The sequence below is a fragment of the Rattus rattus genome, chromosome 15 (assembly GCF_011064425.1).
Source record: "Rattus rattus isolate New Zealand chromosome 15, Rrattus_CSIRO_v1, whole genome shotgun sequence".
Classification (NCBI taxonomy): Eukaryota; Metazoa; Chordata; class Mammalia; order Rodentia; family Muridae; genus Rattus; species Rattus rattus.
In genome coordinates, this window is record NC_046168.1 from 18837727 (window position 1) to 18863480 (window position 25754).

Consider the following 25754-nt stretch of genomic DNA (forward strand, 5'->3'; position numbering starts at 1 on the left):
ACAGAGGAGGGAAGACACAAGCATGGGGGCTCACGCAGAACAAATGGTCCATGTGCAGAAAGCAATTAGGATGGGGAAGGCACCAGTGCCAGAAAGCTACACACAGGACAGAAGTCAAAAGCGTGGCTGGTGGGTGGGCATGGGGAGAGCAGCAGCAGCCTTCCTCATGTGTGAAGGAAACACATGAAGGTGGAGAAGACTGGCCACAGGACAGAGCAGTCACCACACAACTCGAGCATGTGGGTTTGCAAGGGGGTCAAAGGAAATGAGAAATCAATGAGGGGCTTCAGCTGGAAGCAGAAGCCATTGCTTTAGGCCAGCGGCCTGGTGCCCGTGGCCCCAAGTATCACTGTGTCCTTTATTTTAGCGTTATTGATCATCACTCAATAGCAATGAGAAGCAGTGCTACATAGCCATATTCCAGTTACAAACACTGGGAGGAAGGGGGGCTGCCAATAACCTAGCATGATTGTTCCAAAAAGAGTCTTTGAGAAGAGACAGGAGCTATTCCTCAGGAACTGGTCTGTACACATCAACATATCAACAAGTCTGCCTTCCTTCCTGTTGGTATGAGAAAAATCCAGTATTGGAACAAAGGGGAAAACTGATGTTGGGATCCTTCTGCTGAATTAATTTTCAGGCATATAAAATACACAGGTTTGAAAATGTTAGAAAAAGTAATGCTACACAAGGAAACACAAGAGAAACAGTTTTCTTCACCAGAAACACAAAATCCAGAGCATGGAAAGAATTAATGTCTAGTACATTTACCTGGTAGAATTGAGATGTGCCTAACCATGAGACTGTCAAATGGACAGATCCAACTCTGTATATGAGACAAATCTCTGGGCATGCCTGTGAGGAAGTTTCTACATTAGATTAATAAAGCTGAGGAGACCCATCCTGAGTACGGAAGGCACCATCTCATGGCTGGGGTCCTACACTAAGTAAAAGGGAGATCCTAGGCAGGTTACCCATGTGCCCCATACATCTGTTGACCACAGATACAGCACGGTTAGGTGCTGCCTGCATATGCTGCCATGCCTTTCCCATAATGATGGACTGTCTTCTTCAACTGTGAGTCACAGTCCTTAAAGTAATGCAACATCAAAAACTTCATAAATAGAATTTAAAGGATCCATTGTAGCTTAGGAACTGCTTTCACAGCTCAGAATGGAAAGATCCCAATGAGGATGAGCCAAGAGTAGAAAACAGAAAACATTCAACACAGCGCAAATAAGAGAAATGTAAGTCACAAAGTCGCTGCTGTACAACTACACAAGCAGAGGTGTACTACCTCTTGACAGAGATATGAGAAACTAGACTCTCACCAGTATATTGAAAATCAGATTTGATAGTCTTTATGGATAACACTTTAACAAAAATTCATCAGCACTTAAGAAGTATAACCTTTTTTAGAGACAGGATCTCAGTCCAAAATGACTTCAAATTCACTATGTAGCTAAGGATGATCTTTAGTTCTAAATCCTCTTGCCTCTACCTTATCTCCTGAAGTGTGGAGGTTATATCACTGTTTTGATTTGCTAAATCCATTTTTAGGGATTATATTAGGATCACCCTTCAGATAATGTACAGAAGTGACATGCTCTAAGAAGTATCCCCACTACATCATCTGTGTTACCAAAAGACTGGGACGTATTAATACGGGTGGTCTGGTGGGAAATGGTGGCCTGTTAAAAAGAATGTTTCCATCCAAGCACTGCTAAGGAAGGCAGACAAAGAGACAGGTTCCTCAAGAGCAAGGCAAGGCAAGAGAAAGGCTCGATGCCGTGTGAATATCTGTGTAAATGATCCAGAACATCATTGTCATTATATACATGCACACTGGTCTCAGAAGTACACACACAGAGTCACTAGGATTGTCCCTTCATAAGGACAGGAAGAACTGCTACTACCACTGTCCCTCCTCCCAAACTTAACATTTTATACAGCACTCATGGAAGGTCCCTAGAACATGGAAGGAAGGTCCTTCATGCTCGTGCTCCTCCAAGCATTGTTGACAATAGTCAATATGTGTGCACAAGTCATAGTTCATCAACAGAGAAGTGGATGAAGGGGATGCCATATGAAAATGTAATGCTTATCTATAAGTAGCATGAATGGAGTTTGTGCTGTTTAATAAGTCATTCATAGAAAGACAACATGCAAAACACCACATGACTTTTTCTACTATCCATCTGTCTGTTTGTCTATCTATCATCTATCTACCTACCTACCTGTTCTATAGTACTGGAGATTGAACCTAGGGCCTCTCATAGAATTTTTTTATCACTGTGCAATATCCCCAGGCCTGCACAATCCTTCTTATAGGAAACATCTAAAATGTCAAAGATGTAGATGAAGAGAATAGAACAGGAGTTACCAGGAGATCAGGGAAAGGAGAGATGGCAAATTGCTGTTGAACGTGTGTACAGTGACAGCCTATACAGATCTGTGAGAGATATCCTAGAACAGCATGGTGCCTGTAGCTAACATGTTACTGCCTAGGAGGGTGGCATACACACCCTCCTTTCTGATCACTCACACCACCAAGCCTCGCATCCCATGTGCCTTAAAGTCCCTTCTCACTGCCTAAAGGGATGTTATTCCTGGGCTTATCCTCTCCTAGAAGATGGAAAAACCTTTGCAGGTACAACTGTAATAAGCCAGGTCATTCTGAGCATCCAAGGTTTCTGGACATTATTCTGGAAAGCAGGTAGGCAACTCCTGCCTACAGCAAGCAGTGATACTACCTCAAGTAGGAAGACAGAGTTCCTGCTTACAGTACACGAGGTCCCTTGGTGTTTATGTTAGCATGCCCAGAGGAAGTCCCTCCTAAAATCTGGCCCCAAGGATCCTCCAAGGTCCTCCTGCTAAGCAGTTCTGTGTATTCCTTATCCTAAGTAAAGGTTCTAGTCTAAGCATAAAGACCAATTGTCTTGAGTTACCTTTAGCCCTTCATGTAGGCTCACTCAACTTGCTCAGTCTAACTGCTACCCAACAGTCTCTACTACTATTTCTGAGAAGACCCATGAGATGGAGACAGCACTGCAGGGAGGGAATGCGAGTGTGTTCTGCCTCTGCCAAGGCTCGTGGTCCCAGACTTACTTGTATTGTGGTTGTTGGTTGTTTCCGTTGAATACTTGAAATGAATGGTTCAAATATTCCTTTAATTCTGTTGTCTTTCAGAAGGAAAATATTTGGAACTTCTCTGCTCGAAAGGCACATTTTCCAAATTGAGGCATTTTAAAAAGCCTGATATCACTACACAGTTCCATCTCATAGCCTTGAGGATATTTGTAAGCAGTTCCAGCTTTCTTGTTTTGTTTTGCCACAATCGAAATTCCAATTTTTTTGAAAATTAGTGCTGAGCTCTCTGCTTCTAGAAGGTTGTTTTAAATGACCCTGTCACAGAACTGGAGATGGATTTATCTTAATATCCTTGTATCGATTTAATTTTATAAAGTTTTTCTTCAGTATTTTCTTCCTAGATCAATATAACTGTGGTGGATGGCTAATCTTGGCTGTCAACTTGACTGGAATTAACATCTGGACTATATCTGCATTACATCTGGAATTAACTAAAATGTAAGCATCTGGGCACACCTGCAAGGAAGTTCTTTTGATTGGTTTGTTTGAGGTGGGAAGATAATGCACCCTAAATTCAGATCATGGTCAGTCAGAAGAACAACTGCAATTCTGAGCCACACCCAGTGGCAGCCAACATAAAATGGCATGGAACAAGTAGGCTTTTGCTTTTTGCCTGCTTAACCTTACTCTTGCTGGTAAGTCCATCCACCCTGCTGTTGAGGCATCCCTTCGCTGTTTTTAAAACCTACTTCCCTGGGATTCTGATGTAGACTGAAAACCAGCTGAGACATCCAGCCTCCCAGACTGAACATCTACCAGATTCCAGTCAGGAGACGGATATTGTCAGACTAACCAGACCATAGGCTATATATACCCTATTTTCTCATAAATCCCTTTTTAGTATATGGATTCATTCTATAGTTTTGTTCCTCTAGAGAACCCTGAATAATACAATAGAATTTCAAGTTTTTATTAACATCCACACAGTACCATGCCTAAGCAAGCCTGAGGAACAGAAAACTTTAAGCTTGTAAGAATGCCCATTTTACAGTGGCCCAAGGTAACTGATAGAGCATTGTCATTGGCCTGATTTTCCTAAGACTGAAAATTCGATCTCATTTCCAAATCAAGATTATGAGAGTTCTAACGCTCTAACATTGAGCAGGGTTCAGGCATTAATTTTAGTAGTTTTGGGGATGGTGATGATTGGTAGCAAAAGATGAGGGTTTTCTTCTTGCAAAACGATGATTACTATTCATAATATTTCATAATAATGTTTTTCCTGAGCCATTTCTTTTCACTCTTAGTCATACATGGATATATAAAATCTCAGTAATAAATCTTACAAATTCCACTGAGTATGTATCTCCGTAAAAATACTTATGTGCCTCAATGGAGCTGATAGATATGCAATCATATTGTAAATAATGTGCAAAGAATTCAGCTTTCAAATAATAAATTGTATAAAATGTCCACTATTGTGGCTGAAGTCAATGTAATACACTTAGCCAACAGTGGATAAATGCGACTTGTGGTCCAGCATCTAATGCATCCACCTAACTCTATCTAGTTAGCCAGCATCTACTTACATCTGTCTACCTATTATTTATCTACTTGACTGTTATCCATCCATGTGTTCATCCATCTCTCCTTATATTCCTATCATCTATTTCTACCTATCATTTATCTATCTTGCATTTATCTATATCTAGATAATACCCAACTGTCTTTCTATTTATCTATTTACCATATAGTTTTCTGTCACATATTATTCTACCAATACATCTTTTATCTCTCTTATCTGTCTGTCTATCTACCTATTATCTATTGTTACAATCACAAAACAACAAGCTAGCAAGGATAGTGTAAGAACTATTCAAGCTCAATGGATTCCTGAGACAGTAAATGTGCACACTTGTCATTTCAAGTCAACATCACACAATTTAAAAATCTTCACACAGTGGTACCCAGTAATGGTATGTAGATATAAAGAAAGGAATACGCTCTAGAAAGCTATTATAACTGACCAGCGGGCAGTAGCAAAGGTGACCAAGTTCCTATGACCAAAGTGTTCCATGAAAGAGAATAGGAGTGTAAGAACGTGAGTTCTGCTCCTGCTGTCCCCTAGTGACCATCTTTCAGTGTACAGGTTCTCTGGGAGTTTGATGTGAGTGGCTGCCTCAAGCCAAGGACTGTAGAGACCTCATTATGAGAGCCTGCTGGATGTGAGCGCCACACAGATGCCTCGCACCTTGCATGCCCCATCTTGAATGCCTATGAAATTGTACCTCTACTTTCTTTTCTTCTAGCATGTCTTACTCTTTGTTTCAGATTGACACACTGGGACGGGGGATGCTCAACTGAGTGTTTTCAGAACCTGGAACCTAGACAGTTCCAGCTCAGTCAGGGCTATGGGCTAGGGATTCCAAAGTCTGGGAAGTAGGCCATCTAGGCCACCCTTTTCAAGTCCCAGGAATGACATCTCTAAATCCTGGGACCCTGGGCCCATGGCCCTCCTACCCTTATAACTTTCCTACTTGGCAGAACCCTCTGCCCCAAACTATTCTTGACTTAAAAGTGTGTAGTTCACTGGATCTTCCAGCCAGTGCTTATCACAGTTCCACCATGGACAGGCCCAGGTACTGTGGCGGGCACAATGGTAGAACCTAATTTAGTCCCTGAAGAACCCATTTGCTAGAAAACATGAGATTTCTAATGCCAATCAGTCATACTTCAATGTGTATCCAAATCCTACAAGGACCATCTCCATGGTAACCTCCCCAAGAGTATACATAGCATACCTAGCCTCAAGGGTAATGTAACCTATGCTAAAAATACTATCATCAACTAATTTCCTTATCACCAACTCCTGACTGTCCCTAAATACCCCCAATTCAGGTTACTCTTGGCTGTGAAATCTTAGAGTTTAGTATAGATTTATTAGTGTCAGGAGTATCTGACCATTACTCTATGGGTTAAGAGCATACATTCATTTATTTTGTATGATATTGTGAGACAAAGTTGTCATCTACAAAGTTCATGCACAAGAACAGGAATTGAGTTACAACACACATACCCGCATCATCATAGATGTACATATATATACATACGTCCATGCAAGTATATACCTCTCCACCTAATCCCGACACAAATATTTTAATCTGTAAATAAATGTACAACTTTGTGTTTGGATATAGTCATAGCTATCCTAGGCCATGAGGTGGGTATCCCTGAGAGGCAAACTCCACTGGATATCTCTTTTTCCTGAAATTCTAAGATTTTGTTTGTTCCACACTCCAGCCAAGCCTCCTATGATCAGTAAAACACTTCCACATACACAAAAGTGAATCTGAACGTGGAGTCCTGATCTCATTTTAAAAAATGGTAATTGAGGCAAGCGACTTCTGTAGTTGCTCATGTCTGGATGCCCAGTGCTGTACCACCATCCCTGCCCTCTCCCCTGGCTGCAGACAGGCAGCCTTGTGTGGTCAATTTCCTTTCCTCCTCAGGGTGGGTGTAATCAGCATTTACCCTCTGGGGAGAAGTAGCTTCCCAGTGAGTGACTTGGAAATCTAAATCAATCTAAACTTCTTCTCTTCTCCAACTCCTATACTCTTGCCATTAAGGGTAACTGCTTTTAATTGTTCTAAAATTACAGGTCTTACCTTTCCCTTGTAAACACATCCTTGCATAATCACTGGCTTCCAGGAGTAATAATCAGAGAGTTTCTGGTGGTCTGGTGTGCTTGCCAAGTTAAATTCCTTCCATGCACCCATACAATTCTTCTCTCTTTTGGTAAGTCATAGACTAATTACATAGCACCTCAGTGGGCCTACTTCTTTCTGATCTACAGATACTTAGCCATTCAAAGGTGAAAGAAAAATCTCTGAGACAAATTGCAGAGCTCATGTAACATCTAGAACCATCCCTACATATTTTAGAAGAAATGTTTATACTTTATTCTTTGCTGTTATTATTTATGTGTGTGAGCGTTTTGCCCGTGTGCATATACATGTACCATATACATGCTTGGTGCCCACAGAAGGCAGAAGAGGGTGTTGGATCCCCTGGACCTGGTGTTACAGACAAGTATGAACCATCATGTGGGTGCTGGGAATCAAACCCAGGTCCTCTGGAAGAAAAGCCAGTGCTTTTAATGGCTGAGCCATCTCTCCAGCCACAGACGAAATGTTTATGCTATCTATGGAAAGTATTCAGGAGGTGACATAGTAATTAAAAACAAAATATCATCTCAAATATCTGCTTAGTAAATAGTATGGTTGACAGAGAAACTGATCTTTTAAAGGAAAATTCTTCAGAATATGAATTTTACTTATACTTTTAACCATTTATTTATTTATTTATTTATTCATTCATTCATTCATTCATTTATATTTTCTTCATTGTTCCCACTCCCCCAAGGCAGAGATTCTCTGTGTATTCCCAGTTGTCTTGGAACTCAAATCTGTAGACCAGGATGGCCTTAAACTCAGAGCTCTGCTTTGCCTCTGCCTCCTGAGTGCTGGGATTAAAGGCATCCCCTACCATTGTCTGGTTATTTATTTATTTTTCAGACAGAGTTTCACAAAGCCCAGGCTATCCTCAAATCATAGCTGAACATAACCTTAAATCCCTGATTCCTCCTGCTTCAACCTGCCAAGGGCTAGGATTAGAGGCATATATGACCACAAGCAGCCTCCTCTGACCACTTTTAATATAACTGAATTTTGCACTTGAGCCAAGGGAGATAATGCCACGTCCCCAAGCTCACCTGGTATCCTGTGGGGATGAGAAGGACGATGCGGAAGATGGAGACACACTAGGTCCAGGAGAGGGTCTGGAGGACTGGAAAGAGCTGCTGCTGAAGTTGCTGTATCTAAAAGGATAGAGGTTGGGATTGGATACAGAAAACAGAGACAAAATAAGCGAACAATAAATATAAATAAGACCATGTAGCTTTTTGCAAGAAAAATATTTCTGAAGATGCTACTACGAATAGTGATGATTTAAAGCTGTAGAGATTTATTACAATTTGATAAATCTTCATTAAAGAAGTTTCCCAAACTTCAAAACCCACTGGGTAGCAGGACTCATAGCAAAGCGTTTCTGAGGAGGCACCACCTCCTCTATTATTTTATGAAAGTACATTAAAGTTAATTGTGACCATAACTCAAGAACCCAAATTGTGATCATCTGAACGATGAGGATCTTCTTTGCTAATTGTGACGACACATCACGAATGCCATCAGAGAGCTGCAGAAATAACGCTCGCTTGGCTAAAGAAACATCGTAGTATTGAAAATTCCACTGCAGGTCATTTTGAGTCCATCATGTTCCTTTCCCCTAATCCCACAGAGTACTCGTTTATCTCCAGGCCTTCTGGGCCAGCCTACTCCTACAGGTGACGGAATCCATGGTATCATTCAACCATTTATCCCACCTGAAACCTGCAGTGGTTAAAATAAAATGAACTTTTATCTTTCCTGGCCATCTCTATCAAAGAGATGTCAGGATTTGTAGCTTTCTGTTTTCAGGAAAAGATGACCTTCAGTATGCAGGTGCCACCACTAAGGGCACTAAGGAAATAAGTCACAATCTGAACCCAAGACAGCTTCAATCCTTACATGTCTTGTCACAGGCAAGGATAACTCATTCCTTACACTGCTTAGGGATATTGCATTAGGATATGAGGGACTCCGAGGGTCACTATGATTGATACATACATACATACATACATACATACATACATACATACATACATACATACAGAGAGAGAGAGAGAGAGAGAGAGAGAGAGAGAGAGAGAGAGAGAGAGAGAGAGATCTTCTTGGACATAAGAAGCAGTGGCTGAATACTCAACACTTCTGACAAGTGTCTAGACTTTAAAGATGTCCCATGAGATGTTAGCACCAGAAAACCACTTTAACATTTCTAATGCCGATGTGAGAAAATATCACATATGAAAATGCTCAATGGTGCATTATTTAGCTCATGATGATGAATTCAACCAGGTACAAGGCAAGAATAGACAAGGAAGCACAGAGCCTTGTTCATTGTTGAACCATTCTGCAACCATAAAAGAGCGACCCATTTTATAAGTGGCATCACAAGAAATGCTGATCAATGGGCTGAGTGGAACCACCAAGACATAATAAAGCTTAGTCTCACTGTGCAAAAATAGTCTCGAAAGTAAAAATCATTAAAAAAATTATGTTCATGGGCTATCTACTTTTAAGCAGTGGGAGATAGACATAAAATTTCAAGTTTTAGTAATGAATTATTACAATAGAAAAATTCATATGCCCTGCTCTATTCTGTGCTTCTATCTCTGGCTCCTTGGCCATTATTTCTTTCACCTGTATGCTGTCATGTGTCAGGTTTGTATTGAGAAAGGAGCCCTCCCCATTGAGACTCAGACCACGGGGTTAGCCAATGACCTTTTCTGTGAGTAGGTCGATTTCCCAGTTTCTGGGGACTGTTCCCCTTTCTCCTCCTCTTCCTCCTCCCTCAAAACCATCTCAGGTCACACTGAGATCCGACCTGGGGCTTCATGAATATTAGGTGAATACTCCAATCCAGGGCTACATCCTTAGACCTTCTGTTCATTTCCGATTTTGAGACAAGGTCTTCCTAAGTTTCCCAGGCTGGCTTTGAACCTGTGATTCTTGAAGAGCAGGGATTGCAGAATTTTCTCTTTTGTTTAAAAGTCCCCATTTTACATGTCTAGTAGGTTAATTGCTTCTTGAGGTCAGCACTTGTTTAATTTTCAGAAGGATTCACAAGTCACAGGCCATGGAGAAGGCAGCAAAGCAAAGAATGAAGCTGAGGCCAGGGCACCAAGTACGGCCCTTCCCACAGAGGAAGGGGAGAAGGTGGGCAGTGGGCGGGACAGAGCTGACTAGAGCCGGATGCTACCACCACACAAGCTCCCAACCTGGCTGTCCACCAGCTGCCTGGACACTGGCTTCTTAGCCTGGCCACTAAAACTCACCCTCCGACTGCATGCGGACATCCTGCTGAATGTTTTCACAGGATCGTGTTGCTGAAATTATGTTTAAGTGACGTTATGGAAACAAACCATGTACAATGTGTTTCTCCCTCCTTTGGTTTTTCTAATGGCCAAGTAATTAATTCAAATGCCTCACAGCCTGCTCAATTTTGCTTCTCCATTTCAGCCAAACTGACTGGATCATAATTCACTATTCAGCATTTTTGTGCATGAGGAGGGGAGGGTGCATTATAATGACTAATGGCTTGGTCGCTAGTACCAATTCTTCAATTGTAGTCAGCTACTGAGTAGCCAGATCTGTTACCATACAGATCCACAAAATCCACAACTGGACATAAGAAAGTTCAATTTCCCCCACCCCCCCAACAATACCTAGAATCTTATCAAATGAGAAGCTGTGCTTAGTTAAACTAAGGCATTCTTCCTTCACAAGGGGGTGTGTGTGTGTGTGTGTGTGTGTGTGTGTGTGTGTGTGTGTGTGTCTGTGTCTGTATCTGTGTCTGTGTTTTACAATGCACAAATGAAAATTTACAGGTTTCTATTATTCTCATTCCCAAGGACTATATGTACTTGAAGCTTGGAAAGACCAAGGATGCAGAGAAGAACCTTCAGGTGCTAACACCATTCCCAGAAAGTACAGAATGGATCTCCATAACAGGCTGAGCCCTTGCTGGGAAAGCTGAGGTTGCTGATATCTTCTTCCAGGCCAAGCTTTAGATAGCTCTTAACTTGCATACTGATACTATCTGGGAGGATGAAAGGCTCATGCCTGACTCAGTGGGTAAAAATTGTGCAAGAGCCCAATGTCAGGATTTGGGACTTGGAAAAGAGCTACAGGGAGCACAGAGTTCCAAGCAAGAACAACTAGGTCTTGGATGTGTTCTAAGTATAGCTTCTTTAGCTGGCTCCTTCCAAGCAGCTCTGATGGGCTCCCTCCTCTGGCCTGCCTCTCTTTCCACAATGGCCTCTCCTTTTAGAAAACAGAAGAAACACCCACTGGTAGGCTGAATTCATGTGGGCCTGGTAAACCTTCAGGATGGCAATGAATGGGACTATCTGGAAAGGCATTAGTCCATAGGGATTTACTGAAGGTGCAGGAGGAGGAAGAGGAAAAAGAAGAGGAAGAGGGGGAAGAGGAGGAGGAAGAAAAGGTCCATTCAGAGACCACCTTGAGCAAGGCTTCATGCCTCACACCCCACACTCAAGTCTCTTTGCACTACCTTCCTTCCTGTCAGTGGGAACTAGTGATAGAGTCCACTTCTTAGTGTGCGCTCTTTTTGTAAGAACCCGTTTCTTAGGAGTTAAGTGATACTTGTAAATACCAACTCCATGAAAAATAGAGGTATTCTAAGTTAAAGGGAAGGCTCTAACATTAATGTAAACATTTAGACAATATACAAACTAAATTCTCTTATAACTATTTCAATTCATTTAAAAAAAAAAAACTTTGCACAAGCTACTTAAAACCTTGAGGGAAACTCCAAGATTCTTCTAGATTGCATAAAACCAAAGATGTTGCCAGTCACAGATGATCAACCCTTCAGTTATTAAACGGAAGGTCTGAGGGCCCTGAAGATGGGTCATTTCATGGTGGGAAGAGCTACGTCTTGGTCAAGGTTTCTAAGGTTTCCTTTGAAACAAAGTTAAAATCCTTGCCTGTCGCTGAGGTTTGGAGGTCCCCATATCACAGGCTCTGGTGACTGCTTTACCCTTGTTGACAAGACTCTGTCTGAAGAACAGAGGCATTGCAAGCCCAGGAGGGAAGCCATGGAGCTACAGTGGGACAAACTGTATAAGAGAACCTGACTCTAGAACAGGCTGGAACCGGTTATGCTAAAACCACCTCTCCACACACTAACAGACAGACTCAGGCCAAGTTACTGTGTCTCTCTGAGCCTCGGGCTCCTGACCATAAATAGGAACTAGTGACAGAACCTGTCTCTTAAGGACTAAGTGATACTTTGAAGCAGCAACTTCATGGGAAATAGAGCGGTGGACTCATAATAAATGCTCAGCAAAGTCTGCCCTAGCATTTTTTATTCTAAGAGAGAGGGCTTTACAATAATCAATGATTGTGGATACAGACACGGATATAGAAAGTTGAATGAAATATATTATTAGAATAGATTTACCTGTTTATTTTACCACTTAAAAGGCAATTTTTAGAGGCTGATGAGGTGATTCAATGAGTAAAGGCACTTGCTGCCAGGCCTGACGACCCAAGTCCAATCCCCAGGACTCACAGAGAGTCTGACACCGCTCTGATCAAGGTGAGAACTAAGGTCCACAAGCTCCCCTTTGACTCGCCACAAATACCCCACCCAATAAATAAATGTAGTAAAAGAAAATTTAGAAATCCAATTCAGACATTGGAAAAGTAAAAATATATACAAATATCCCCTACTTCCTACTCCAGCATGGGGCAACAGTGAAGGCAGTTACCTCTACGGCAAACAATGGCTACGCTTCCAATCTGCCACCAGGGCGATTTCTTATTACAATACCTGAATGCTCAAAATTAGATGACGTGATCATCTTAAGGCTCCAGGAATTGGTTCAAACTATAACTCTGTGACATTAACGGGCAGCCTTAGCAAACACAAAAACCACATGAGAGGAAACAAAGCCGGAAGCTACAGGAAAGATAAGGAAAGTACAGTTAGGATGCCCAGTTATTAGAAGAGAAAGATCAGAGGTCAGACTGCGGCAGCAGCTCAGTAGGAGGGGTTGGGGGAACCTGGAAGGAGAGGGCGGCACACTGGCCATGCTGCAGGCAGAGGGTGCTGCCCTCCCCTCCCCTTGCAGGCCAGAAAGGCCGTGCTGAATGAGGGGATGGACACACAGACCCTGACAGACTGGAGCTCTAAAAACCACATTAGTAGTTACGTTAAACCAAAGAGCTTAGCTCACACAGGTGACTTTTGCATCTCCCGGTTCCCACGGAGTCAGTGGTCAAAGAGTTAGTTTAGCCACAGTGGCTCTGTGTCTGAGTGAGTCCATGCAACCAAGCAAAAGAAAGAGCCGTGGGGCACAGTCGTGTCCTCTGCCCTTGGGTTAATAACACGCAGGCCTCACTGCAAGCCAGTCTACCTGTTTTCCGTCTGAGAGTCTCCTCCCTTGTCTTTAGTGAGGAGAGGTGAATCTTCAAAGTCATAGGAGAAGAGGTGGAAGGGGCTGTGGGGCACGTAGGGCAGCTTGTCTATGGTCGGAGACACCTTTGGTGCGGTGGAGGGCGGAGGAGCCAAGCCAGGGCTGGGAGGTGGTAAGCGAGCAGCAGGCCGGCTAGCCTCAGGCCCAGAGGTCCCAGCAAGCACCGGGCTCTGTGCTGCTGGGTTGGCCGGAAGCCACCTTCCCTGTGAGGTGGGACTTGAGGTGGTACGGAGTGTAGAACTCTCTGGAGTAGCATCCTTCTCAGGGGGGCTCTGCTTGGAGGCAGAGCTGGCCTTGCTGTTGACCCAGGAAGGCGGAGCGGAGAGAGGAAAGAGGAACAGAGATTGGAGAGAGAGGGAGCAAAGGTTAGGAAAAAGAGAGCGACTCGTTATCAACCCACGCACTTCTATCCCTGTTTCTTGAGATATAGCAAGAGTCCAGGAGCAGAAGCATCTGTGGGCCTGGTACTGCTGGTCACCCGAGAGGTTACATCTTCAGAGATCAAAGAATATACCAGACAGTATGGCCTCTGGGCAGACAGAGGCTCTGGGAGGGGATTGACCGTGCCCCAGGGCTCGTCTGGAACCTTCCCATTTCCTCCTCAGGGTACCCTGAAATGTCACAACTTAACCTTCATCACTGTCTTAGTCACAAACACTTGTCCTTCTGATGAAAAGCATGTGCTTTAGTATCGGCTTTCAGAGCCCCTTTCAATACAGATACAGATGGGAGAAAAGGAAGCCTGAGGGATGTACCACACCAAAGACAGTTGGCAACAAATGGAAGACAAACTCTGCCCATTTCACTTACCCAGGGCCTAGCACTAAATCTTCAACATCTGGACTCTGCCAGTTAGACCCTTAGTTAGAGTTGTATGCTCCCATCCCGTCCCCCAAATAGGGCCATCACAGGAAATGGCACATATGCTAGTGACTTGATTGTGGCATGATAGAAGAGGTAGATGCTCAAAACTGTCTCGTGGCTGCCTTCAATATGTGTGCTGTTTGTCAATGAAATCATTTTTAAATTAAAGGTGGGTGTGTCAAACTTATCCTTTTCCCAGGTCCCCAGCCGGCCCATCACTATCCACTAGTCTGGCTAGTCATGAGGCAGGGCTACTTCCTGATGCTGCTCCTTCCTCTCTCCTTTGAAAATGTGGCTCGTGCTCTATCCTCAGCTCATCCCTCTCTTCTCTCTATGCCGGCATGCTTCTTTGCAGGCCTTCCAAAGGGGGGAAGAGCAAAGAAACCAGCACTTGTCAATTTACAGAGGATCCCCTAGTACTCAGGAACAGGAGGGTGGCCTAGTATTAAATAAAGACTTTTATGTGTATGGAGAACAAGACAGGTGCAATCTCTGCTAAGTCTCCCTGAACCCTGAACCGTGAAGTTGTGCAAGAAACATTTGATAACTTAATACCACCTCTCCAGCAAAAACATCCATCCGGAGTGACAATCAGTTAATGAAGAGAACTACTCAAGCACAAATCCATTTTTGAATAGTGGAAGATGAAATGACTTCTGGGCATTCTTGCTTTATAAAGAAGTCATGGGGACAAATATCTGTACAATTTAAGGCATCTGTAAGGTGCCACATCTGCTAACACTGAACAAGGACAGACTAGGCTTTATTGAGGTGAGTGGATGACAGCAAGCTCTCGGTATGTTAGGTGTCCTGGGTATAAATATGAATACTGGGTAAGTTTCTATGTTGTAAAGAATAAAAATTGTTCCCTTCTACTTGTATAAAATCATATTTGAATTACCAAGACAGTTACCCATCTATATTAGTCAATATTGTACTAGAAAAATTAGGAAAAGGGAAGTGTGTAGAATTTTTACTGTGACTTTTCTGGAAAGATTTTAACTCTCCTTAGTGGAAATGAGCCTTTGCAATCACCATCGATCTGCTTGAACAAATGCCCTGGTGATAGAAGGAAGAGTGCTCAGAAAACCATGTGATTCCACACTCTTCCTCCTAGGCCTCAGACTAAGGTGTGTTCAGGTATTTTGACAAAAGTGGTCATTCAGGGCTTGTGCACAGGGACGCGAGGGTTGCCCTTGTGAGACGGTGAGGTCAGGAGATCAAGGACAAGTGATGGCAGCAAACAGTCCACGAGGAAGGAACCCCTGACTACTGGTAAAAGCCTAGGTGGGTCCAACCTTCAGTACCTGTCCTTGCCCTGACACTGGGCATCGTCCTCTCTCTCTTCCTCTGAATTGGGCTCCGTGATTGGCTGTTCTTCTTCTTCCTCCTCCTCATCCCTGAGACAGGACCAGGAAAAAAGGAGCACACAGAAACAAGATGGAGACACAAGATGGACATCACAACAGGACAGCAAAGCACAAAGAAACCCAGAGTGATGATGGGAGAAGGGGTCTCTGTTTGTTAGCTGGGATAGCCCAGGTATCTCTAAGAAAAGGAATATTCAGTGTGTGGAGAAGATGCCACAACCCAGAAGAGGACTTCTTGTCACCATGATTGAAGGCCATTGCCCTGAACCCTCTACATATGACTCCTGTGGAAGCTTCCTGCATTGGAAGGAACTTCTATGTGGCTTCTCACAACTCACTGAATCAACCAATAAATGCTCTTGGTGATGGCCACATTGTGTTACAACCACAGAGTTTGTATGTCTTCATCACTGAGGGGCTGGCCACCAGCGTTAACTAATTGACTAAACCCTGTGGTGGCCCACAGGGCCATAAGGATACTCCCTCCATTTCAGTGGGTGTTTCCAGGAACCAGACTCATCCCCTACCTCAAGGATGTGTTCAGTGTCACCTCTGGGGTTTCTGCAGGTATTGACACACTATGGGATATTTTGAGTCTGGAGTTGTCTGTAGTTTCTACTCCCCCACTCCCACCACAAGGAACATCCAACTGCTGGTCATAGTGGCACATGCCTGTAATCCCACCACTCAAGAGGTGAAGGCAAGTTCAAGGCCTACCTGTTCCATATAGTGAGTTCTTCACCAGCTAGAGCTATATATATTAAGAGCCTGTCTCAAATAAAACAACCCCATCAAAATGCACACAGAAGTCAATTTTAACACCCACATCCAGCAGCTCTTACTGATGGAAGGCAATGTGATTTAAATATAAAATGGTCCCACCAGCCCCAGTTCTGAACTCTTGTTGCCCAGCTGATATGCTATCTGGGGAAGCCAGGCTTACTTGGTGGATCACTAAGGGCAAGCCTTGGAAGGTGACTATAGAACCATGTACTGGTTCTTGCTATACTTTCTGCCCTGATCTGGTGTGAAAAGCTCCTTTTTCTTATTTAACTTTTCCACACAATTTGGAATTATGGTTATGACTATAAGTTCCCCCCAATATTTATGTCATGAGAATCCTCTTTCCTCTCTGCACTGTGTTTGATTTACTTTGTGAGGTTTAATTAAATGAATACAATTCTTAATGAGCTCCCGTTCATCTTTGTCTACCAGCGAATGCTTTTTACATTACATATATTCCTTATTCCAGCCTTTATTTTGTCAAATAATTTTCATTCGTTTGTTAAAATGATGATGATTTTTCCTCTTTTTCTGAAAAAAAAAAGTAACAAACTTCAAAGACCAGTATTTTAAAACTGTTAAGCAAACTTTGTATCCCAGAAAATCTCAGTCAGTTGTAATGTGTCTGTGACTTGATCAGATATGGCAGGAAGAATGACCAGAGAACTGACACAGTCACATCATGGGGACATGTCTCAGTGCCTGTGCTGTGTGCCTCTGTCACAAAGACACCAATGGACATCAGGGCAGCAACCTTCCTCCAATGCCCAAAGGCCCAGGCAAGCTCAGCCCTCGGCCCCGTCCGCCATGCTTGCATGGCCTGTACTCACACGCCATACCTCACCAGCAGTTCTTTTCTCCTTCCCCTGCTCTCACTACCACAATCACTAGCGAGAGGTCATCATCCCTCAGCTTGATCCACAGTTTGCTGGAGATGTGACTTTGGGTCTAGCCTGAATTCCATCTACCTTGCCAACCAATGGGCTTCTTTGTAACAAAACACTGAGCCTCTTCTCCAAAGTAGCCATATTCCTGGTACCCTCAAGGGTAGAGGCAGGGAGGTTCTGAAGCCAAGCTGCCTGTATTTACTCTCTACCCCAACCACATCTGAGCAATGTGACTGTGGGTCTCATTTTCCTGGTTCCTATATGAAATGACAGTAGTTGCCTCCTAAGAGAGTTGTGTTGTAGACAAAAAGCCATTGAAATGTCTTGAGTACAGTAAACAGGTTAGGACGATTACCATCATTGTCATTATTGTCACTGGCCACCATCACATCCTCATCATCATCTCCTCTTCCTTCTCCTACACCTCTCTTCCCCTCTTCCTCCTAGCCCTCTGAGGAAAATTCTAACCTCTCCTACTGATGAAGACTCAAAGCTGCTCAATTCTCAAAGGGAAAAGGCACAGTATACCACAAAGCATTCTTCCTTTCTGCCAGCAGTAAGCCCTCATGGATGTTGGTTCTGTCCCTTGTTCCTTCTCTCCCCGACATTTGAAAATGGCGACCTGGACATAAATGCCCAGCTGCATCCTTAAGTCTCACAACCAATCATCACACAGCACATGAGTGATGCAGCCTTGCAATCGCAGCAGGACAAAAGGCAGGTGGCACACTGACAACCGAAAGGCTCACTTCTACAGGAGAAGCGCTAGCATTGTCCCATGATGCCACAGGATGGTGAGGAATCATCTCTGCTGTGGCATTGGGCTACCTATGCTGATCTGATTTAGTTTCATTAAGCCTATGACAAAATAACCAACCCAAATGATGTCCATGCTAATAGTGTTAAAGGCTGAATAAGTGATTCGACCACTTTGGTTTTTTTTGTTTTTTTGTTTTTTTGTTTTTTTTCAGACTGGAATTTCTCCTGAAGCATGACTGCTCATGGTTGATCCTATTTTGCTGAGGAATTCTGGGTGTTTGGCCTCTAGCTCTTAAACACTTCTATTGGGATTTTCCTTGGGTTTTTGCTTTAAAACAAGGCCAGTGTCACTTTATATTCCAGAATAGTCTTAAGGTCATCAGGCCTCCAGGCTTAGCTATCCAGGTACGGGATCATGAATGGGAACCACCACACACAGCTTGATATTGCTTGACTTCAAGTGATGAGGAATTGCTCATGGGCACAAGCTTGCTACGATTTATATGTATTTTCCTTTATGCCAAATAAAAAAATAATCCCAGGTTTGTGCCCACCTCACCCACACTCATATTGGAAAAGCCAGAGACCTGCAGCCTGTTCAGTTATACAGGGCATAATTTCCACCAAGGTCAATTTAACTTCCCCAAATTTGTATCTCAGAGTAATGGCATGTCTCTTAAATTCCAAAAGCACAAATAGAGAGCACAATGTATGTCATCAAGCTGTTTCAAAAGCACAGTGCAAACTTCTAGAGCAAAGCTGAGCAATACAGACTAACTCATTTGTGAAGATGCATACCAGGTGTGCATAAGTGGCATAGGGACTCCTCTTACTCTGCATGCCAACTAAAACAAAGATGTATTAACTAGACACCTAAAGGTACAAGGTATAACAAGAAAAGTGAGCAAAACTCTGCCTCTTGTTGCTACAGCACTCAGGAGAGTGGCCCTGCCACTCTCACCTGGGCAGCACAGTAAAGCTGGCCCTGTGGGGGCTGCATTCGAGCCAGGCTCCAGGGTATGAGAGTGGGAGAGCCAGTGGACCAGCTTCCATACCTCTCAGGCCCAGATCCAGGACTTGGAATTGGCCCACCCCAATATCTACCCCATCGATGAACTGCTAGAGCACATGAAGGGGCCAGTGCTACAAATCCAAAACTACAGGACCTCCATGACACAGGGCAACTACAGGATATCTCAGAGGAGTCCCAGTGAGACTCCCACACTGATAGACTAGCAGAAGCCTGAGAGGCCTTGAACCAGGCAAAGGACTCATTGCAATGAACATTTACAAGCAAAGAAGTGTGGACAAAAGGGTGTACCATGGGACACACTGTGACACACTACAGCTTCCACAAGACTTTTTTTCTCTTTTGGAGAGGAGGTTACAAGGGCAGAGGTGGTTACCAAGGGGAGGGGTAGATGAGTAGGATTGGGATAAATGATGTGAAATTCACAAAGAACTAATGAAAAGCCTTAATTTAAAAAGTGGGTAAAGCTGTCACAGCTGATAAATACTCATGTGATTTCATTGTAACCTCTAAGTTGGGAGGCTATATTGATACCACAGTGAGATGACATTTCGCTTCTACCATGTAAAATTGTCTGAGAGTGCTGCATGCTGAAAAGAGTGTAGTCCATCTCTATCCTTTGAGTTTCGGACATGAGGCTGTGAGGGGTTAAGCATTTTAACACTGGAATGGGAACTTCACTGTAAACACATTGTTCACAGGATATCAAGAGTCTACACTGCTGGGGGTTGGGGATTTAGCTCAGTGGTAGAGCACTTGCCTAGCAAGCACAAGGCCCTAGATTCAGTCCTCAGCTCCGGAAAAAAAAAGAGTCTACCCTGCTGTACCCTAGGGGAGACATCGTGGACCAAGACGACCCCTTCCCAAGCCAAAAACATGTCTCAATCTCTGGAGACATTTCTAGTTGTCCCATCTGTGTGGATGGCGAGATAGTAGCAACTGGTAGGCTGTAGTAAAGGATGCCACAGTGCCCAGGACGGTCCCCAACAGGGAATGATTAGGACCAAGATGCCCACAGTGCCGGACTCAGACTTTTGAACATGACGAAAGAACCCCATAATGTTCTCAGCAGCACTGTTTGCAATTGTCCAGCTGGAAATAACCAAAATGTTCACCAAGAGGAGGAAGAAGGAATGTCCGCTGGCAAAGTCCATGTAGGGGAAATAGTGAGTACAGCTTCCCATGATGACAGAGTCTATCAGAAGCTGTACTCTGAGGGAAACAAGTTGGGAGAGAGTCACACAGCAGGACGTATTTTTACCTATTGAAAAAAAGTAAATTAAAAGTAAAGTAAATTAAGTAAACACAGTTACACACGTGTTTGTTATAGTTTGTCACAGTTGTGGGAAACAGAACAACCTACAAGACAATGACAAATGCATAGGTATCCTGTTACCCCAGGCCTAAGGACTCTGGGGCAAGGGGTACACAGACCAGTGTCAGTTAGGAGTGTGTGCCAGCGTCAGGTGAGTCCCGCTGCAGCTGTCCGGCCACATGCACCCCAGCAGAGATAGGTATGCAGCCCACCACATTGGCAGGTGGCAGCGCCATGTCACGATGTTAAAAGGCTTGGCATTCCTCTGCCAGGGTTTCAGGTAGGTCTTACCAGTGTCCTGGTAATGTTAATGAGCACTGTATAAAATAAACCAGAATAGAGCTACAGACCAATGATAATGGAGCCTTATGAGCCAGGTATGGCAGCTCTTCTAGTTCCACACGGATGGGACATCGTACATCATAACTAGATGAAAAGCTTCTCCGAGGAACACTTTGCTGAGCTTAAGACAAAGAGAATGCTCGCCCAGGCTCGGTTCGCGTGGTTTTGCATTAGCAAATGCTTAAACTACAGTTTCCACTTGGCCTCTCTGTGACTCACGCTTTCTGTTAATGTTAAGGTTGTTTCTAGGATACCCAGGGCCCAAGCCTGCAAATTTCCAATTAGTGTTCTTAATCAGTTACGACAAATATCTGACCAAGAGCAGTGGTGATGTCATTTGAAAATAGAGTTTCGCCATCTGCCAAATGAAATAAAAGTTCCCTCAAAAGATCAGTACCAGCCAAATGACTGAAAGATGTCTGACAGAGTCCAGCTGCTGCTCCAACGTTTCCATGGTGACCACCCAAAGTTAGACAGGGAAAGTATTTATTGTCCCTGCAACATGTACCACTCAGAAAGAGCGAGGAGTGCAGCTCAGGAATCCCAAATACACCCAAGAAGCTGGCCGACTTGCTGGCACCTCAAGGCAAGGACCTTTATTTTGCTATTTTGATTAGAGTCAAACACTAATGTTTCCAGCACATTCCTGTTGAAAAAAAAAATGGGGTCTTATCATGTGGCCAAATTCAACCTACAGACTGTAAACATCAACAGGAAGAAAGGCAGTTAGTAGCTGGGGCTGCGGATTTGCTCAGGTATAAAGAGGTTATTCCAGAGACAGCAACAGGATAGGAGCCTCTTCCTTCCTTCCTTCCTTCCTTCCTTCCTTCCTTCCTTCCTTCCTTCCTTCCTTCCTTTCCTTCTTTCTTTCTTTCTTTCTTTCTCTTTCTTTCTTTCTTTCTTTCTCTTTCTTTCTTTCTTTCACATATACCTTGGTTTTATATTAATAAATGACATTTCTCTCAGCAAAGTTTCTAGTTCATTATTTCAAATGTACCTGAAAGTTCTAAGAAAACAATGAAAAAAAAAAAAAAAGGTAGATTGCACACTTCCAGGCTGCTGGCCTCAGAGGACACGCCATGCCGCAGGTATGGTTTCAATCTATCTAAACCTTCAGCTGCCCAGGACTTTCTCTCCTATCACACCTGAAAGGATGTGTCACAGCCAAATGGGAACGTCTATTTCTGGCCTGTGTCACTGAGGGAATGAATGTCCAGGATGCCTCCTTCTACCAGTGACGTAATCACATATGTGACACAATCACATATGTGACACATGCCTTCTCTGGGCAAGCTTGCTTTTAAGTCAAACACAGGTGGGGCAACCTTTACCTGAAACCCATAGAATCTGAAACTTTCTAGGTGCAGGCAGCTCGTTCTAAGTAAAAATTCCACACCTGACCTCATGTGATAGACTGCCACCAGAGCACAGCCACTAAAATTGTCTTCAATCAAGGCCTATGAATTAGACACAAAACCTAAGTGAACTTCGTGCTCAGGCTTGAGCCAGACGCCTACAGCAGCTCACCGTGTACTCTCAAAGCATTTTGGGTGAGGATGGCACTCTCCTGTGTGTTCTACTGTCTCAGGTTTTCCACCAATGGGAAGTGTATTCAGGAGGCATAAGCCTATTGAGTCTCCTAGATACCAACAAGACAAGCATTGTGTGTGTAGAAGCGCATGTTAATATGGCTACTACAAGGAGCCCAAGGTGCTTTGTAGCTTCGGTGCATGGTGAGTTCTGTTCAATTTGTGACCCCGTTTGATTTGACACTAATGGCCCTTTCATGTGCTGTGGACTTAACATTCCACAATCAACTTTTAATATGGTAATCATGTAGATTGGAGTGTAGAGATAAACCCCAAATCCTGCATTTCAGCTAGGCTTCTTCCCAGCAACCTCATTTCTGTTTTCTATTCTGTCTCCAGTCATGCCCACAAAATTGCCAGCAGTAACCACTGGAGCTGTGTAGCTCGAGGTTGCTTTCTTCATGATTGTCCATCTGCTTGTGGAGATACCCACGAGGAAGGAATTGTCTTTAAAGGAGGTAACAGGACAATTAAAGACAAAAAATGAAGAGCTAGGAACTACCCATAAAGATTATCACTTGTGAACTGAAGTTCCCGGGGGGAGAGGGGTGGGGAGACAAGTTGGGGGTAAGGAAGGAGACAGGAGTGGGGAGAAGGGACAGAGATTCAAAGGGAAATATAGAAACAGAAGCTTCATCTGTGTTAAAGATGCTACAAGGCCAAATAAGTGAACTTCAAAATTACGTAGAGATAGAAAATGGTACGAACCAGAGCCAAATTATCTTGAACTCTTTCCAGTCCCTTTAGAAGGTATATACTATTCACCCTATGGCTTACCTAACACCCATGGCCATCAGGATCTTACAATGTGTTCTTAGTAGACCACTCAAATGTTACCAACCTCAAAGCTAATACTGTCACCAGACAGCATCTGAAGCCTACAGCAGAATTTACCCTCTCCAACAATGTATTTGATAAACATTTTGACTTATGACTTTCTCTGTTGTGTAACTAATAAAATCTCACTTTCATGGAGGAACATAGAATTTGAGGAATCAGAAGCTGTGCTCTTGGGCCATAGTCATTCATATTTGGCTCGAGAAGGAGCTATCTTACTCTCTTTGCTATGAGACATGTTTTTGTATTGACCTACTCCAGGAACTCTTGATAATCAATCTTGGTTTTCAGCTTGATCAGAATGAGAAATGCTTCAGAAATCGGTGAGCCCCACCTCTGGTTGTGTGTGTTGAGAGTGTTTCCAGAGAGAATTAGCTGAATGAGGGAAGACCTACCCCAATTGTAGGTGGTACCATCCTTTTGGCTAGCCATTCAGATGGGGTAAAAAGTTGGAAAAGAGAAAACCCACTGAGGCAGGAATTTTCTCTTTGCTTCCTTCCGTACATATGGTGAGCTGTTCTGCTCTGGCAAACCCCAGGCCATGAAGGACAGACGCCTCTGAAACCATGAGCCTAAATCTCTGCTCTCTTAAATGGTTTGGCTCAGATATTTTGTCATAAGTGAAAACCGAGCACAGACCCCACTGCATGCTGCTGACCCCTGCATCTTTTCATACTCATAGTTCCCACCGTAACTCAAGCAGGACCAGGCTCATTCTAGTCCTGAAGTGGCTCCTTGGAAGATCGAGTGACAAGGATATCAACTCTTTTCCCAACACCAACCTCTAAACCCTCACGACTCTTCATGACCAATGGCCATCTCAGCCTAGTGAGCCACACCCTTGAGAGATGTTTGAAAACACGGATGCTCAAGTCTTGCTTTTGCTAATTGTATCCTAAGGCTGGGACGGAGATGCTGCCCTGGGTCCAGACTACCACTGTTTTTCCAGTAGTTTTGCTTCAGTATTCACCTGGGCTCTCATTTCTACTTCCCCAACTGCAATCAGGTAGATGGGCATTGTTTCAAATATGCACAGCTAGGATGACTGCACTCACATGCCAGATAATTACCAGACTTCATGCTGGGAGTTCCAGGGCCTTGCATGACCCAGCCTGCTTTCCATATGAGCTCATTCCATCGCCTACCACCTCTATCTCCTTCCACGTTCCACAGTCTTGTCTCTCCAGCTACAGACAGGAAATTCAGGCACACCAAAACCTCTATTCCATTTCCCACTGAACACGGTATTCCCATGACCTGAAGAGCTCTTCTCATTCCTACTCATCAAGCCTCAGTCCTTCTAATCCTTTCTTGGTACAGTCTTATCCTAAAAGATTTTTTTCATTAATATTTTTACAGGATTTGACAGTCTTTTTGAGATAGTATACTATTAGTTCCAAAAGGTCAGTCCTCTTTTATTATAAATACTGTTATGAATTTAGTGAATAAACTCCTGGACTAAAGTATTTGAAGTTGGGTGTGGTGGTGAATACGTGTTGCTCCAAGAGGGTATTGGCAGGCAGGGGCAGAAGAATCAATAGTCAAGAACCAAGACTCAAAAGGCCAGTTTTGGCTACATGAGACCTAGTTTCAAGCAAACAAAAACCCATGGAGCACAATCTTGGTTTGCACTGAATGCCTGCCAAGTGTGCTGGTGTTTGCAATGTCATGACTCCATCAAGCAAATGGCACTGCAATGGCTGTCCCTGCACACTTCAAGTTCTCCTGAGAAGCTGCCCTTCATTTCTGCCTTGAGCTCTTCCACACAGCTGACTGCTCCCCTCCCAAAGACACCCACGTGTATCACCCCCACATTAATTTGCACATTGTCTTATGAAACTGTGATCTTTGTAATGGCTATAGTCTCAAATGCTAGAATAGGTAGGCATGAGAAAATAGGAGTGGCGTAGTACGTGCATATGACTTGGGACTGTTGATAAAAGGTGCTAATGTTCCTAGCACACCAAACTAGGTCAGTCACTAAAAGCGAACTTCAGAACATGTGTCATTGTAAAGTATGTCACCACAAGGCTGCTCTGGAAAAGCAGGCAGTTTGAGTTTCCCTAGCGGAGACGCCTTGCTGTGACAAAAGGCGCCTTGGTGACAAAGACAGACAATACTAGGTCAGAGACAATTGATAATTTTCTTCTTCTGATGTTACCATTTAAACTATTCTACCCTCAAGTGAGAAGGCAAATTTGCAAAGCTGGTCATAAATTTAAGAATTGTAGGGACAGAAAGTGGCTTTTTTGAATCTTGCAAGCATTTGCTTCCCATTCAGGATGACTGCCCATGGCATGCAGCCATGACATACTCTCTGCTCCCTGTCCTTGCCCTGTCCTGTCCATGGATCTATGAGGGAGATAAGGCCAGCATGCAACAGGCCTGGACTGGCCACTTCCTCCAGGGGGATCATCTCTAGTCACCTTTAAATCTCATGTTTATAAAACCAAAATCACATGGCAGGAGCAAAGATCTCAGGAATGAAATGATGTCTCTGGGGCAATGTAGATTCTGTAACCAAGGCTTCCCAAAGTTCCTAGAATTGCCACTGGCCCCTCTCTGAGTCACAGTGTCTTTGGGAAGCTTTCTTAGGATAATCAGAAGCATTCACCATCCAAAAGGCACCCAGGACCACAAAGCTCTGAAGGGCATGGGCTGCTAGGTACAGGGGTGGTCAGCTGTGCACTGTGCTTGGTTCGACTCTGTTACATCTCTGAAGTCACGGA

General features: G+C 43.7%; 1 protein-coding gene across 1 annotated transcript in view; it reads right to left on the minus strand.

Annotated features, from left to right (window-relative positions):
* Fhod3 (formin homology 2 domain containing 3) overlaps window positions 1-25754 on the minus strand; it is a 235943-nt gene that overhangs the window by 90817 nt on the left and 119372 nt on the right. The window contains exon 8 of the mRNA XM_032885556.1: window positions 7862-7966. Within this exon, the coding sequence (XP_032741447.1) occupies window positions 7862-7966 (105 nt within the window). The remainder of the gene's footprint in view (window positions 1-7861; window positions 7967-25754) is intronic.